Source organism: Cygnus olor, chromosome 6 (assembly GCF_009769625.2).
Source record: "Cygnus olor isolate bCygOlo1 chromosome 6, bCygOlo1.pri.v2, whole genome shotgun sequence".
NCBI lineage: Eukaryota > Metazoa > Chordata > Aves > Anseriformes > Anatidae > Cygnus > Cygnus olor.
The window spans coordinates 21,169,384-21,186,712 of NC_049174.1; the positions used below are offsets into that span (position 1 = coordinate 21,169,384).

At 38.6% G+C, this 17,329-nt stretch overlaps 1 protein-coding gene across 9 annotated transcripts in view; it reads right to left on the reverse strand.

Annotated features, from left to right (window-relative positions):
* CSRNP3 (cysteine and serine rich nuclear protein 3) overlaps window positions 1-17,329 on the reverse strand; it is a 101,061-nt gene that overhangs the window by 19,555 nt on the left and 64,177 nt on the right. For all 9 annotated transcript variants that reach the window (XR_005821085.1, XM_040561698.1, XM_040561700.1 and 6 more), the window contains one exon: window positions 10,489-10,659. Coding sequence is in view for 8 of the 9 variants with exons in the window: in XM_040561698.1 (XP_040417632.1) it covers window positions 10,489-10,659 (171 nt within the window). In the remaining variant the exon portion in view is untranslated. The remainder of the gene's footprint in view (window positions 1-10,488; window positions 10,660-17,329) is intronic.

Genomic DNA, 17,329 nt, shown 5'->3' on the forward strand with positions numbered 1-17,329 from the left:
GTTTGGTCATCTGTCTGTCTCAATAGACTGTAGTTGCCATGAGCTGTCTGAAAGAACCCATTAATGCATTTCCTCAACTTTTTTTTTATAGTTTTTCTCACTTTCAGCAATTAAGTTATCAGCGCCACACCGTCAAATGTTTTGTTTGTTTGTTTTACATGTCACTGGCAAAAACTGTGTTAAACTGGAGCTAAACTGAACTTCAAGGAGATACTGGGGTACTGCCACTGCAACACAACCAGCACTATAAACCCAGCACTATACAATTGTACTGAAGACAGTGAAAGCTGGCATGCATTTGTTGTACATCATTAAAATTCATGCTTTTATTTATTAACACTGTAGTTCCTAGTCAGACAAATTATATGCTAATCTGTGTAAGTAAGCAAGCATGTAAACAGAGACCTCAGACTATATGCAGTTATTTTTTTTCTGAAACACATCCTATCTTTTGGGTTTGCTTTTGTCTCAACCAAGAGCATATTAAAGGAAGGGCTAAGGCTCTATGAATAACTACAGTTATCTCCTCTATGTTACTGCTAGGAAGTAGTCAGAGTATATATTCATATTTATGAGAACGTTGTGTACAAGAACGGAGCAGGCAGGAACTGCAAGAGATAACAGGATTTGATTTGGTTACCCAGAAACATAAATTAGAGATGTTCAGGTGTCCCCGCCCCCCCCCTTTTTTTTCCTGAAGATATAATCGGCCTTCTGTCAGTGAAGGCACTGGAGAATTGTGACTACCTCAGTAACAAAGGACACACAAAGAAGCACAGTCAGCACTGCAAAGGCATTATGCTCTTGTTCTCCCATACTTCCTTAAGTCTCTGAGTAGAGGACTGTCTTAATGTGATTTCTCAAAGGTTATTATTTGATATTGAAAGGAAGTGTTGAACATTTTCCAGCATCTGGGATGGAGTGCTCTATAACTTATTCAGTCCTTTTGTTTCAAGGCAGCCAAAACTCAGATTTTTAGATCATCTTACCAGGATTCAGAGCCACATGTTACTTTGCATGCACCACACCTTAAACAGTAAGTTTGAATCAACTGTAGTTACTGCTAAGGACACTGCTTAACTCAAGACAGAGCACAAGGACATACAGAATATTTATTTTCTGATATATCAGAAATCATGAACATTTGCCAGGCCTCTGTGGAGTCAGTTTCAAAGGTTTTGCAAGGCAGGAAAAGCTTGTAACCTAACAATTTATCCAAAAAGACTGTAATCAACAGGCTTCCCTGCTTGGACAGTCTCAGAAGTACTTACAGGACATCTGGCTGTGCAACAGTGATACCCGGGGATGCCACTATCATCCGTTCTGTGCAAAAGGGGCAGTATTAACTCCAGCCAGCTTCTGTTATGCAGAGATGTGGTGGTTTAGCATCTGCTGGACACACACTGTCAACAGGAACCAGAAGGTGGTTTTTGAAAATTAATGCCACCGTCTTTGGTCTAGCAGTTTGTAATGTGCAAGGATACTAGTGGGAATAGGAATATTCACCACCATCTAAAACATCCCTATGGATCACGCGATCTTTTAATATATTTACATATTACAGGTCTGATACATAAGTCAGACGTATAAATAGCTTTCCTGGTATTCTCCAGGAAAGGAAAAAAAGTACTCCGTTTTCACAAAGTTAAACAATGAATATAATTTGTAGTTCCATATTCTAAGATTATATGGAATGTAATATATTTGGCAGATACATAAATACCATAATGCATAAAATCTGTCTATTATTAGAGGGGAGGATAATACCGTTAACATAATTACTGCTACAGATCTGTCCCTCAGAAAAAGTCATGTTAAAAGTAAAATCTGAACAAGGTCTTCAGACATAAATATCTTCAAAAAGCCCTGCCAGAATTTGTCGTCTGAAATGTTAACAGCTCAAATTTTGATTTTTGGGATTTAAGTGGTTCAGTTTCTGGGTTTAGCAGAACAGCCCAAGTTAATAACCTGCTTGCAACCAGCTGCAGCCCACGGAATCGAGCCCTGTCCCACAGGTGTCTGCCAAGCCAGAGCGGCTGCTGCACTGTCAGGGACACTGTGCAGCGCTCTTCATGCAGCACTCAACCTGCACTAAGCCACAGCACAGGTCATCTGCAGCACAGGCTATTTATGGAAACTTATGCAAGCAAACTTCCTAAAGGTGAGGCCAGACTCAAACTTAAAGTAAAACTTTTATAGGCAAACATGGATGGTTAACCCATCCTGGAAACACAGCCTGCTCTTTGTCCTTGCCCTTTTGTTATCCTTGTTCATGATATGCATGCACACGTACATTGTAGGATGCATTTATTCATCTTTTCCTCAGCTGTTAGCTTCTCTGTCTCTCTTAACAATTCTGTTTATCCACAGCAGTTATAATTACTTCATGACTACATATGGTAATTCTGCTGTTTCTCTTCACATGCTGCTCTGGCTATTGAACATACAAGGAATGTCTAAGGATTCCACAACTGAAGAACATCCATATGGCAAGCCAGAGAGGAACAGAACGCTACAATGCCTAAACATCAAGTTTTTTCACTATAGCCCTTCAGTTTTCCATGTTTCAGTAGGGCCGTTTTTCAGTCATTGACGTATATAACATGTACTACATAACTGTAGTACAGAACAGGGACAACTGTTCAGCAGTAATTCAAGAAATTAAGATTTCTTTCAGTGATTTTTCCATAAGGCTACACACCAACATGCATGAAAATAGCTTTGTCACCTGCAAGACAACACTTTTCTATATGCACACACACATACTCCTACAAATTACAGAGGTTAAGGCTTGACTCAGTAAAGCTGTCTTACCCAACATGTGGTTTACTAGACATGGGAAGATAGATCTACTAGGAAATGGCAGTAAACACACAATAAATAAACACACAAACATCATCACGATCATTCCCATTAGTGGCAAATTATAAGCATGGCTGGAAACCATGCTGGGCCACTAAGTCATACCTTCTACTACCAACATTTTTATTAAAATGGTTGCAATTTGAAACAGTAACTTTTATCTATCAGAACAAAAAGTACTATTTTTATACCTCTTTGAAAAAAGACTCATCAACAAAGAAGATGAAAATAAGCATCCAAGCCATGTGAGATTAGATAATAAGAAAGGCCTTTGTTCATCAATAACAATTAATAACAGTTAATAAAAGAGAATTAATCAATTTGTAAGGCAGAAAAGTTTAAACATGTCTAGAGAAATGTATGAATAGACTAATGGTGAAAAAAGATGTAGCACTACACAGATTTTTGTAATATATTTAATGTAACTAGGACACTATGGTTAGAGACTGCCTCCTCAGTGGTATCATTGTATGGAATAAACTACCAAGTCCTGCAGCTAAATTAATTTCAAATAGTGGCTTCCATCATCTTACCCTTACCAAAAGGCTTGTAAGATTTCTTGCACTTACCTTCTGTATTGCAAAGAAAATTTCTTTTTCATTTTACGTCTCTTTGGAGGACTGAAGGTTACAATATCTGAGAATTTTATTCCTAACTCATTTTTCACTGTTTTTTTCAAAGCTGTATATCAGTATCTCTCTAACTTATGCAATTGTACCCCTTCTTTCCTGTCTTAATTTGGCCCTCCCTACACCATACCAAGGGATTCTCAAAGCATGGAGCAGAAAATTCAGATACCCATAGGATACTTCCAGACCTCTGCACATTTGAGTGAACTGTTTACCTGCGAGCCCTCCCCACCCTCTTCAGCACCTCAAGCTATATTGTGTGCTCTACCCTGAGAAAAAAACATTGTCAACTTGTGAAAAACAAAAGATACAACCTCAGTTCCTTCCACATTTGAAAAATTCAGGTTAAGCTATTTCTTATGCGCTGGTAACACATCTTATGATACACATCCAACTCTCATGTATGAATAAATTACAATGGATTAAATAGGTAAGCAACAGTAATAATGTACTAGCAGACAAAGTACTCTCATATACAGATAATGTTCTATACATCTGCACTTTTCATCTGCTTTGAACATCCCCATTTTGCTCTCTGAGTAGTGTACCTAGAGCAGTGTAAAACCTGAGAAAGAGAAAGCATTTAATTCCATACATCTAGTGGCCAAAAAAGAATCCAGAACCCCCACACTAGGGAATAGATCCTGCTACAGCTGTATTCGTCTATGAAAAGCAAAACATGTTTCCTAATTTTACAAAATCCTGATAGGAATAACATTTTAAGCCTGTGATGTTTTTCAAACATTTTTACTGAGCAAACTGATAGTTCTTCAATTACTAAACATAAATAATCTTAGTTCTGGCTGAACTCCAAAACATAAGCACTTTCTTCTGCTGTCTCAGCTATTCTCCTGATTTCAAAGACCCATTAAAATAGACGCGAACCATATGGCTACTCGGCAGATTACAAGCACTCTTGCATCAATGAGGGCAAAGCAATTCATTGTCACCATCATGGAAATATCTTAGGCAAGTGAAAATTTCAAAAGGCTGGGAAAAAAAATGTATCCTTTTGGATTAAAACTCTATCTTAGAAAGAAATGTTGATTTTCTTAAACCCTACAATCCCATTTGTCTACTTTTTACATATTTTTAGTGCCACATAAACCACTATGGCAAGAAGGATTAACACCATTCTCCTGCTCAATGACTTTCTCACGTAGTGTTTCATCAAGTCTAATGACACAGAACAGCAAAGCCTCACACATCATGGTAATGCAGGCCAGAACATACTGACAAAAGCCACCTTGCTTCACTGTCTTCCTAGAAAACAAAATATTCCAGAAATTTCTTATACCACTCACCCACTGCCTCCCAAAAGGTATTTTTCTAAATAGACTCTATATACTAACTTGGAAATGTAAAACCCTTAACAATTAAATGCTTCCCCTGCATGCCTGGAAATCTGCATTAAAAGGAAGTGCTGTGACATACTATATCCCATCCCAAAGAAACACGTGGGCTTGAGGGCAGGCAGACATTTTCTGAAATAAAAACTGAATGTGGAAGTCTTTAAGGGAGCTGCATGCTCAGAAAGGAGTAAATTAAGTACTGGAAATTAGATGGGACATGGACAACGTTGTGGAACCTACCTTAACAGCATTTCACTGCTTCATCCTTCTAGTGCCTTCCTCAGGTAAAATCAAAGCTAAATTCATCTCACAGGTGTGGCTGGATGGGAATGCTTGCTTAATGCCAGATTTATGTCACATTTTAAAAGGTTTTTGAAAAATACTAGTTTGTAGAGAAGTTTGGCACGAATGGGACAGGTATTTTTTTTGAGCTTCAGTTAAACATTTTACCTCACTGTCAGAGTTTTCTTTAAAATCTTACAGAAATGTTGAATTCTTTAAATACATACTAAAAGCTGGAAATTTACTGCTAAAATTTCAATGAAAGCTGTAAGTTTCCTTCTTCATCACCTTCTATCTGATGAATGCTTTTCTTTGACATTGGCTACAACAGTCCAGTTTCTCCATTCTGCAAATATAATCAGCCTGCAGGGAGAAGTTAACTGCTCTCTGCCTCACCATTTTCTCTAAATGCCAGCTGCTGTTTCTTGGATGATTATTTCTGACATTGGCCCTAGCTTCGAGCACTGTGAGGAGGAAAGCTGCCACCACGTATCCTTGCAAGAAGGCCCAAGCTTAACAATTGTATTTGCTGAACTCTCCTAAGACGCTACAGTCAATCTTTTGTCCCATCTTACGGGTGACTTCTGTGATTAGCCATTTGATACAAATGCAACCACCCATTTAGCTGTCCACTGATTTGCATTTTCAAAAATTCTGTGTGTTACAAACATCTTCAACAAACACATAATCTAAGGCAAAAACTACCCCTCTGTAGAGTGTGTGAAATGCACTAATCTAATTGAGAGAAATCTTCAAAAACAAAGACATAGAATTAATCACACAAATCCTTCTAAAAATCAGCGGAAGCCCGCTTCCTAATCCCTCTTTACATTTTTGAAAAAGTTCTACAATAGTCACTACTCCAGATGAAAGACAGCAGGCAGGTTTCTCTTGAGGCATACCCTGACCTATAATTTTGTATGAACATTTGAGCTAAAACATTGCATCACATTTCACTGAATTTCTTTCAGTTTCTCGGTGTTTACTGCCCAGATTAACCCACTTTTAAATCAAAACCGAGACTCTCTCAACTTGTTTGCATTTCCTAGTGTTAGTCAACAAATGACGATGAGAATGCATTCCTCATTAACAAGGAAATTCCAAGCCTTGTGGCAGGCAATATAAATCACTGCAAGATGCCACAAATAAAGAATGCCTGCATTTAGCTATGCTTCTACGTGTTTTCCCCTAATAAGCCAGCATCACCACATTTAAGTCATTGAGATTTCTGTCTCTTACCAGTAATAAAACACAAAGTTTAAGCTCAAGGCTCAGGTAATGCCTTATGTTATGAACCTCACACCAAATAATACTTTATCCTTCACATAAAGAAGACCTTCCTAGTGATTTCCAAGGATTTAATACCTTCTTCCAAATGCTTTGTGGCCACACAGATGAGACAGCTCAATTTGTTGGTGACCCTAGAACATTCAAAACAGTACTTTTAAGGGCATATAGACAGAAGAGCAAAGATTTGTTTTTGAATACTTTTGCTTATCTTTGATGGAAAAATCAAAGATGGTAAGAGCACTTAGATACTGAAGGGTCTTCTCAAAACCTTAAATAACTAGCCGCATTCATAATAAGCCTAAGGCATCCAATACTCTACAGACAGCACTGCATCCACCCTACTCAGCATAATGACAGGACTTACGATTACAGCAGGCTGTAAGATAACCTTGTTAATGGCAGTGATAAGATTAACAGCAAGACAGAAAACTGACTGAAGTTCTATTGACGGTTGAAGATCATCTTGACAGACGAGCTAGTTTTGGAGATTTCACTTGCCTGAGAAGGTTCTACAATATAGGCATTAGTCTGAAAGTTTCAGCTTCACTACACTGAAGTTGAAATGGCACAGGAAAGCATCAGTTCCTCAGGGTATATTCCTTAAGAGATTAATCCATGATTAATTTGGTGTATAAAGTTTTTACCAGCACTAGAATGCAAAAGCTCTTTCAATGGCATGTAATTCTGCAACTTAAATTTGGGTATTTTTCTTTATCAGAAAAATAGATCAAGCATTTAGGGACAGGTATGTCCACAACACCATAACACAGGAAAAATCCCTCACATCTGAGCTAGGGCATGGAACCCAGTGTCCCTCAGCACACAATTGTAGGAACGGTCAGGGAGTTGTACAGGTATCCTGAAGGGCAACTCCAAAGAAAACTCACTGTGGAGCTGATGAACCACAGCAGTGGGGTGTCCGTGCTCAACAGGGCCATTTAAAGGAGCTCAAACAGTGGGTGTATTCTCACTCTACGTGTCTCTAAGGAAACAGTGTCCCACAAAAGAGAAAAAAGAATGGGGTAGTAAGTGTCAAGAAACAGCTTAGAAAAGTAACTTCTGTCAGTGAGATAGTCAGGTATATATTACAGAGGCAAGAAATCTAGCCAGCTTTTCTTCTGCATTGGCTCTTTTCAGTCTGTTACTGAAAAAAATTGTACAGAACTCTTTCTTTCCATATGTCCTTAGAAATACTGTTTTGAGTATTCAACATCAGAAAGCTCCCATCTATTATTTTGGGAGATTAATGTGTTTAAAGAATTAACAGAACATCTTTCAATGTACATCATTAACAGTTTTGTTATTGAACAACACACCTGCATGTAGTTTTCAACGAGTTTTCAATCCCTTAGCATCTCCATGAGACACCAGGATTCAGGAGGTAAATGAAATAACACATTGACAATTTCTACATATTTTACTTCTGCAAAAAGCTGAGTACCTCAAAAGGATCAGTTCACTCCTTACCCCTTCCCAGAACTCAAAATAAGCTTTTTCAAATAATACTGTTTGAAAAATTTACAAGTTAAAAAAATTTAAGTACATAAAAAGTGTTCCTGTCCTGAAAAACACACAACACACACAACTGTCAACCAATACAAACAAAAATGAAAACAAATCCTGTGTGTATAAAAAAATCACCAATTGTCCAATTAAAACATTCTTTCTAGAATCAAAGCACATGAAAATTGAAGAGAATGTGAAAAGAATAAAGTAAAATAAGATCAAATCTCAACAAAAAAAATTGTTTTCTTTTTCTAGACGTAGTCATTTATCAAATTTAAAATGTCTTTCAGCATTTGTCAAGTATCTTTGCTCCTTTGCATCTATTTTAAATGTAAATGCAAATATTTTTTATTGCAAACATATTAACTTTTACTATCAGACATCATCACCTTTTTAGTACGGAGTTCCTAATATCTATATATCGCATGTGCCTAAGGCTACCAAATGAGTGATTTTTCTAACACTCCTCAATTGCCACATGTTGACTGTATAAACACGAATAACCGATATATGATAATATTACGAAGGAAGAAGGTGCAACATCTCACTTACATCTTAACAATAAATGAATAAAGCCTGACTTCCCCATCAGATGCAAAACTGAGTGTATTTGCTACAGTTATGAAATTATAATGCATACTAGGAGAGAGTTTGGATGCAAGATGCAAGTAATTAAGTTACAAAGGCTGTGCAAGTATGCTGTATACAATAAGAGCAAAGCAGAATGTCAGATACCAAAAGATGCCTCTGTCATATACCAGTCTGCAAAAGTCTTTTCCTTGACTCCTGTTCAAATGTAGCACCTAAGCCACTTGCTGGATTCCTTCCCTCTCAAACCAGCCTTATGTAATACTATGAATATTCTGATTGAGTTCTTGGAATTTAGGCCACTGCATCTGTATTAAAGAAAATACTGTTTAAAAAGTAGTATCAATAGTTCAGACAATTTTCTTTTCCTATTTCCATACTGCCAGCTGATGTATATATGTATATGTATAAATGTAGTGTGTACAATTTGTGTATATATTTGTGTGTGTGTGTGTGTGCACGTGCACTGAAAAGCATTTATTACTCTGGCCACAAATATCTCAGTTACATGGATCATTAATCATAACACTCAGAAATCCTATAGTTTCCCTTCCAGGTACTATTGAGAAACCAAACTACTTATTGTGTCAACTATAATCAAAGCTTATTGTTATATGCATGTATTACAACTTTCAAGATGCTCCTCTGATTTACTAGCTTTCTTTGTATTTGTGTATTCACAAAAAAATTGCTGTCTTCTATGTGGGTGGCAATGACTGATGTAACAGAACTGCTTTCAGTCTGTGATGAATAATCACGTAAGTCTTTAAATAGACACAAAATTAAAAGATCAGCATGCAAGTAATATTGCCACCAAACTGTTTCTTAATACTACCGAGATTTATCGGGTCACTTACTCCTTTATAGCATTTCAATAATAGAAGATTCTGTATTTGTAGGGGACCTTAAGTATAATATGCTTCATAAAGATTTTTACACGTACATACTTCTTAAAAGTTTTGTCTGCATAACCTTTGCACAGAAGCAAAGAGGAGATTTGAACCTTCATATCGAAACCCTATCTCAAACTGCACAGCAGCATTTGGCAGACAAATCAATTATAAGAACCTTCATATCACATGGTACAAACACAATTTCTAGGCACATGCTAAACCACGTATTTGTAAGGATCATGTTGTATATGGGTGGTGACAAGGCACCTCACCTACTCCTTGGCCCACAGTTTTAAGAAACAGCTTTACAGTCACTGACTCCAGTGGAGAGATTTGTATATAGCAGAGCTGAAGGATGGAAACCCCAGCTTTTTAAAACATGCAGTTCACCATTAAAACAGCATAACCACCACCAAGTATCATAAACTACAAAAACAAAACCTTAATTAATTCCTCATATATGTGTATGCTGCCCACATAATCTACCTAGCTTTGCTAACTTAAGAACAAATGCTTATCTCTACACAAAAGAATTTCTGAGTACAGAGATACCATCCCCTGCCTGAAGAACAAAAACTACTGCAATGATAGGTGCCTCTGTGTCTAATACACAATGTTCCACAATTCGGAAAAAAAAAAAAAAAGAAAAAAAAAGTGTACTATTTTCTTTGAAGAAGAACTCTCAGAATAAAGTACTGTAGATAGCTGACAGCTGCATTACATTTGTCCATTGAAAATAAATAAGCTTACCTAGAGCGTCTTCCCTACAGTTCCTGCTTGAAATACCTTAAGCACAACTCCCAACATTATACACAGAGATACATGACTCAAACAGCAAACAGTCAGGGGCTTCCAAGTGACTTCAAATTTTTACAGTTACAAATAGATTTATATAGATAACATGAAGGCAAAAAGGTACAGGTCTGCTAAGTTGTTCTGAACAGGTCACATACTCTGAAAGTCAGTTTTATCATCTGTTCAATTTTAAATCGTCATGTTTATCTAACTATGGTGTTTGTAATTATTATTATAATTTTATTTTGAGGAACAGAAAGAATTGTTTAGATACGCAACGTTAGTACTTACGGGTAAAGTGATTAGAAGTGGATGGATTGACACTATCACCACTGTCAGCACTTTCACTGCTAGAAATGTCATCATCTGATTCCCGCACAGAGGAACAAGGTGAGGAGCCATCAACTTCTTCAAACTTCCTCTTTAAAATTCCACTCATCGCTGCAATGCTGTCACATGCACCTGTAGCAGGAACAGAGGCAATGAAGCATTGAAACATCCAACTGCAGAATATGCAGTCATAGTCTCCAAAGTCATTTTTATTTAGAAGTACCAATAAGTTGCCACTTCTCATCTTAAATAGCCATTTAGTATGAGATTAGATATAATTAATTAGGAGACAGTGAAGCCACAGGAAAGAAAAAAACCTTCATAAATCATACTCTCTAACTTGCTATCTGTGGAAATGGTTATATTGTTAGAATAATGGGTAACAGACTGGTTTCAGGGTATATTTTTTGCCATTTGGAAGTTATCCCTTTTCATGAAAAGACAAAAATTTAATTTGAAATATAGACTCTCTTCAGGCCAAGGAGAACTGTGACTGCAACAGCCTGATGCTGTGCATGAGTTGCAAGGTGCTTAGCATCCCTGATTTCTATGGACATCAGCCCCAATCTAGGTTATGCTGTGAAACGTAAAGAAAAATTCAGAGTTTCTCTTCTAACACTCTCATTTGGGAGGAAGAAATGTTCACGAACAGAGATGAAATTAAATAAGAATAAATCATACTGAACATTACAGTTCCCACTGCCAAGTATGTGATCTAATTAGTGCTCACATCACACCTAAAAGAAATCATAAGTAAAGTATTATCTGATAATTCGGTATTACAGAGAGATAAAAGGCAATGAAGTCACAAAGACCATGTATCAGTTTCACACTCGATAAACCCTTAGAATTCAGAAATTCCTCACTCCAGTCAGAGATACTAATGGCTTCCCAAACTCTCTCCTCCCCATTTTAAGAAATGAGATGCCTAATATGCCCCTGAGGTTGCATAGAAGAGTATAAGGCTAAGTATTCAAGCAGGAATTTAGCACCAAAGGTAGAAATTTACAATGACTATCACATAATTAAGGAGAAAGTGTATCCTTAACTAACCGAGGAGAGGTGAAGGGCGGTTGTAGCTTGTTCAGAGGACACACCTGCCCTGGTGCCTCCTGCAGCACTGTAGAGGTAAACGGTGCTAATACTTATCCAAGGCAAGAAGTTTATCTAGGATTGATGATATCCTAGACTTGCCGAGCAGAATGCAAAATCTAGAGGACACCACAGCGTACTGCCAAATCCCACTAAAATCAAGAAAAAAAGAAAATCACATTCCTCCCTCAAATAGAACAACTTAAATCCCTGCAGCTACCTCTAGGACTAACTGCTTCCAAGCCAGGTACATTCTGCTTCAGACAATGAAGCCCCAGAGCTCCCTTCCAACCCAAACTTTTCTGATTAAGTTTGTCCAAAAAAAAAAAAAAAAAAAAGCCATGAAACTGTCAGGAAACTAACATATGTCAGGCTAAATGACTACTAGTAAAGGAGACAAGGTTAAGGCACAGACTCCAGTTGTGGCCATACTTCTTAATTAGCACATGTCACAGCTTTGGCCCAGGCCACCTAGCACTGGATCCTGCAGGGTGCAGCTGGTGCCAGAGCCATGCCCAGTAGGCAGTCTGGATGAGGGCACCCTGTTTTTGGCAGAGGGCTGACAGCCACTGTGGACAAGAGTCATAACCTGCTGCTTCCATCAGAAGCCAGAGAATGCTGTCCTCAGCCTGCATCTTCTTATCTTTTTAATTATCACAGAGGTAGTCTCACTGAAGTAGCAGCTATGTTCTGATCCTGTTCTGAAAGCACTTTGATAGATCCTAAGATATCTTTGCTAAACCTCAGAGGCAGTCTAGTACCAAATAGACTGAATGTCTCCTATGCATCCCATACCTCCCTTCAAGCCCTAAGATGAGTTTCCTTCTGTGAAAAATTAAAGGCAGCTTGTCAGAGGTTTGCAACCAACTTATGGCCTGATATGAAGCTAGAACAGGACAAAGATGGATGTATGAAGCTGACAGCTATGAAAAACATATTGATGGATTCATCAAGTCACAGAAAGTCTGTAAGACTAATTCAAAATGGTAATTCAGCAAACAGGTCTGTCTGCAGGAAATGCTAGGAAGGAGACTGAAGAATAGTACAGCTTCACCCCAGTGCAACAGAAATTAGTTCTAATTATTTGCTTTGCTTTGCTGATAAAGCATTTTACATTGCCTGCCAGATTCTAAGCACAGCAGGATGAAGTTATGGGGAAGTTTAAACTTGCCTTTGTAAGCCAAAACTAGAAATTACAGATACATTATACAAAACTTTCATTATGTTATTTAATTACAAGGGCTAGAACAAAAGTTTTATAATAAAGGAGATCATTCACCTCTTAGGGAAGTAAAAGCTCTGAGAAGCACATACATGATTGCAGCAAATTTAATATCCTGTCTCCAGTAGCAGTCAGTATTTAATGCTTCAGTGGAAAGCAATGGAATGAGAAATTCAGCCACAACCCACTGCAAGATACATGACTCTGCTTCCTCATCCTTGCAGTAAATTTCCCCCAAGCATAAGGCTGAAATGTTGCTATATTACAGTGCACAGCCTCTTAAATTCATTTGACTTGCTCTCCCAAGGCAACAAGTTTCATATTAGTTTATCGGGAAAAAAGACCAACAAAACAAATCTCCCGAAACTATAGCCACAGACCCTTCAAAATCACAGCAGTTCCAGCCTTTACAATATTTTGGACAGTAAGGAGCAGCAAAAATACACCAGTGTCCAGCAACATGCTTTACCAGAGAGAACCCCACCTATACTGGTACTTCCCACAAAGTGGAAATAGCTGAAGAGAAGTCACTGAGATCTTACCGCATTTATATAGTGATACTTATATTTCAATCCCCAAAAGCAATTAGATTACCATGGAGGTGCAGTGCACCCAGTGATGTATATGGAGTTAGGAAACACAGTTATACTTGGTGGGGGGATGTGCGGGGGTACAGGGAGGGCATGGCGATGGAGACACAAACAGAACCGCAACATCAAGTTCCTCAGCTCAAAGCTGAGCCTGTCAATCCACTGCAGTTGCCTGAACGTGTGTTACTGCCTACATTTGCAGTCTCATAGCTGCGTAACTCTTAACATTCTCAGCACTGAGGCCTCACCTGGAGTGCTGTGTCCAGTTCTGGTCCTCTGGTACAAGAGAGACGTGGACATCCTGAAGGGTGTCCGACGTTGGGCCACCAAGACGATCAAAGGACTGGAGCACCTCTCCTATGAGGAGAGGTTGAGAGGGATGGGACCGTTCAGCCTGAAGAAGAGGAGGCTCAGATGGGATCTCATCAATGTCTATACCTGAAGGAAGGGTGCAAAGATGATGGAGCACTCTTCAGTGGTGTCCAGTACAGGACAAGAGACAGTGGGCACAAACTGGAACACAAACTGGTAGCCCTGCTTGAGCAGGGGTTTGGAACAGGTGACCTCCAGAGGCTCCTTCCAGCCTCAACCATTCTGAATCTGTGATTCTGCCTCTGGGAAACTCGTCAAAGCAGCACAGCCAGAACAAGGAAGAGAAAGTGGGGGGATAAAATGTGCAGATCTGAAAGCACTTGCACACACAGTTACTATTCAAACTGGTTCTTCACAATTCTGAGTTAATGATTCCCAGAACGCGAAACAGATTCCCAACAGAAGGTACCCAACTCCTGAGTGTAACGTACAGGGAGCTCTGGTCCCTAACACAGCCCTCCTGATTCTGGGAACTGACACCATGTTCAATAGGGCCAGAAAAAAAAAAAAAAAAAAAAAAAAAAGGCAAGCAGACCTGGTGTGGAACCTGGGCAGGTACGCACTGCCAAGCACACACAGTACAGCCTCAACTAGTCACAGTTGCACGTGCTTGTTTTACCCCTTGCACTGGCACAGGGACACAGAAATGGCTGATTACTGTCTGCTGACTGGAAAACAGTGGCTTTCTGCTAAGAAGCCCATAACTTTTGAACCACTCCAATGCCCCTGTCTTTTGACTGTCCAGTCCTTAAATAAAAACTGCTTTCCTGAAAGACTCTACCTATCTGTCACACACTTCTTCAAGGGCATTTAAGCTTTTTCAGGGTCTCACTTTCAAGTTCCCCTGGCATAAAGGCTGCGTCTGCACATACTCAAAAGTTACAGAGCTTTGAGATGCTTGAGTAACTCATGTCCAGGTCTCCCTGGGAGCTGGAAACTTGGTGTTCTTCCAAGCAAGGTGTCTAAGAACAAAAGAAAAGTGGAACGTGATTTTGTAGTGCATGTTGAAAACGGACAGAAAGGGTTGGGCTGGGCCCAATCCCATGAGTGATTGTTTATGTACCTGAAGGCTACTTAATACAAGAGAACACTTGGCAAGCTACCTGTGCACACTCTCTCTGGCCTATGAATCTTGGCATTATTTTCTACAGAGTACAACGGTCCCCATCTAGACAGAGGACTAAGAGTCTCTCTAAGCTATAGCTCAGAGGCAGCAATTCCTGAAAAACAGATTCAGGTCTCCAGCGTCCTGGTGAGCTCTCTTAACTTAAATTACTGTGTGAAAGACAGGACACCTATTCAGCAGCAGATTTTTAAAATAAAGTTGCTGTAAGAGTGACCTAGGCTCTGTTCTTGAAGATACATGGGCCTGCCTTCAGGACAGGGGTCTGGACTGTGGCTGTGCAGCACAGGAATCTCACATACCAAACAGCTGAGTTGGGGTTCAATGCTGAACGGTAACCATCCAGAAGTTACGGATTAAAACATTTAACATTCAACCATCTAATCTCTAATTACCTTGCTTCTTATTCCACTAAGGTGAGGTGACTTAGGGACTAATCTTGAAACCTTACTCAGAAGCTAAAGATCTGCAGTCCTCAAAAACCACAGCCTCTCCTTACCACGTAACAAAATATATTTCGGTCAAAATGAGTTGCTGGAAGTATAGGGTATTTTACAGCTGTCTCGACACTACTACAGAACACATGCTCCTCCCTACAGCATGTTACTGGACTGCAGCATCAGTAACACTTCTCCTGGCACTGTAATTGTGACTTGTCTTTAAAAACGATGGGAGTCTGACAAATTCTAAAAGACTTTAAGAGGAAATATTTGAAAACAAAAGCAGATGTACTAAATAATAGGATCTCTAGGGCAAAGATAGCTTGGCCTGCTTGTTTCATAATTCTTTTTCTGAACATTGATCCCTCTTCCCCCCTTCAGTAAAAGGCAACTGAATTCCATTAATTTGTTTTCTGGCCACCTTAAAATCAACTCAGCTTTCTTAACACTCTTAATTAGGTATTTTAAATGTTACATTTACATATCACAGTTAACATATAAGCAAGATGAGAATTTAAATATTTAGTCAGGAAATATATCCTCTACAAGAGTGCTTGATTTAATTGAGAGGGCATTAACAGTTGCATTTAGACAGTGACACAGAATTTTGTTGTAGCCTATACACACTTTCTTTCAAAAATATTTCCAGCCATTATGACTCCATTATGATGGAGGAAGTGAAGTGGCAACAATGAGGCTGCCAAAGGAGATGGTCAAGTGAAATGGCTACAACAACTTAAACGGCTAAATAAATACAGGCTAGAAGTCAAGTCAAGGGTAAAGATATAAATTCATACTGCCTCTGGCAGGAATCAATTATGCTGGCTATTCTGACCTCTAAATATGTTCTTCTGGAAACAGGAACTTGCTCTCAGAATAAGCTTGCTCTTATTCTCTCACTTTTTGCCCATTTATTTTAAGACTTATTTTCAGTTATTTATTAGTCCAATTACTTTTGTGAACAAACACCAGGGAAATGTTCTATCTGTGTTAAAAAGTACAACAAACAAAACACAATCTTGCAACTGCTGTGGTTGAAAGCACTCTCACTCCCTAGGACTTTGAGGAAAAGACCTGAAATTATTAGTAGAGACATCTCTCAAATATAAAAGAAGTGCCTAAACAAATGAACATTCGTAAGTTCTTGACAATTAATGGCAATACGGACTGAGTAACAGCACAACATATAAGGTAAAACCGTAGAGAGAAAAACAGAGGATTTTAGGCTTAAGTAAAAAATTCATTTCCTACAGAAAATGGAAGCTGATCCAAAAATGCTGAGTTTCAATTTTTCTTCACTGTTTAAGAAAAATTATAAATCAAATAGCGCAGTCATGTGCTGTCATGATCACTGAAGGCCAGTTATAAAGGCGATGGTAAACAAAGCAGATATAAAAAACATGGACGTCCTTGAAGTTGTGTTATCATGCCGCAGGTATTCATCTATGCTATGTATTTGATCATGTAGCTAAGGATATGCACTAGCTTAGCTCACTTTGAGCAAGCCAGCACAAACAGCAGAAGCAGATGAGTTGTACCAATATACCTTGCTTCTCAGCAGAACTGATTTGTCCAGCAGAATGCTGCCCTAATACAGACACGGTGCTGTGAAATGTATTCGTAGCTTCAGCAGGCACCTCTGAAGTGTAAACATACTGATTTGGATATCAAAATAAATACAAAGTAAAGGGTCATATGAGTGCAAGAATTATGCTATTTCCCAATTATTCATTGCTTCGCTTTGCAAATTTTGTTGCTCTTCTAACACAGGTTTCCTTTTGTCATACACTGAAAAAATTTAATTACGTATACACATTTGATGCAGATGTTTAATATGTCTTACCAAATATTGTTAATAAGAATTCATAGCATAAGTAGAATGGTCTTAGTTTATTATGCACCAAATCCTGAGATATTAAAGAGCTGCCTGTGCACAGCCAGCAGCCATTTGTGTTTTAGTATT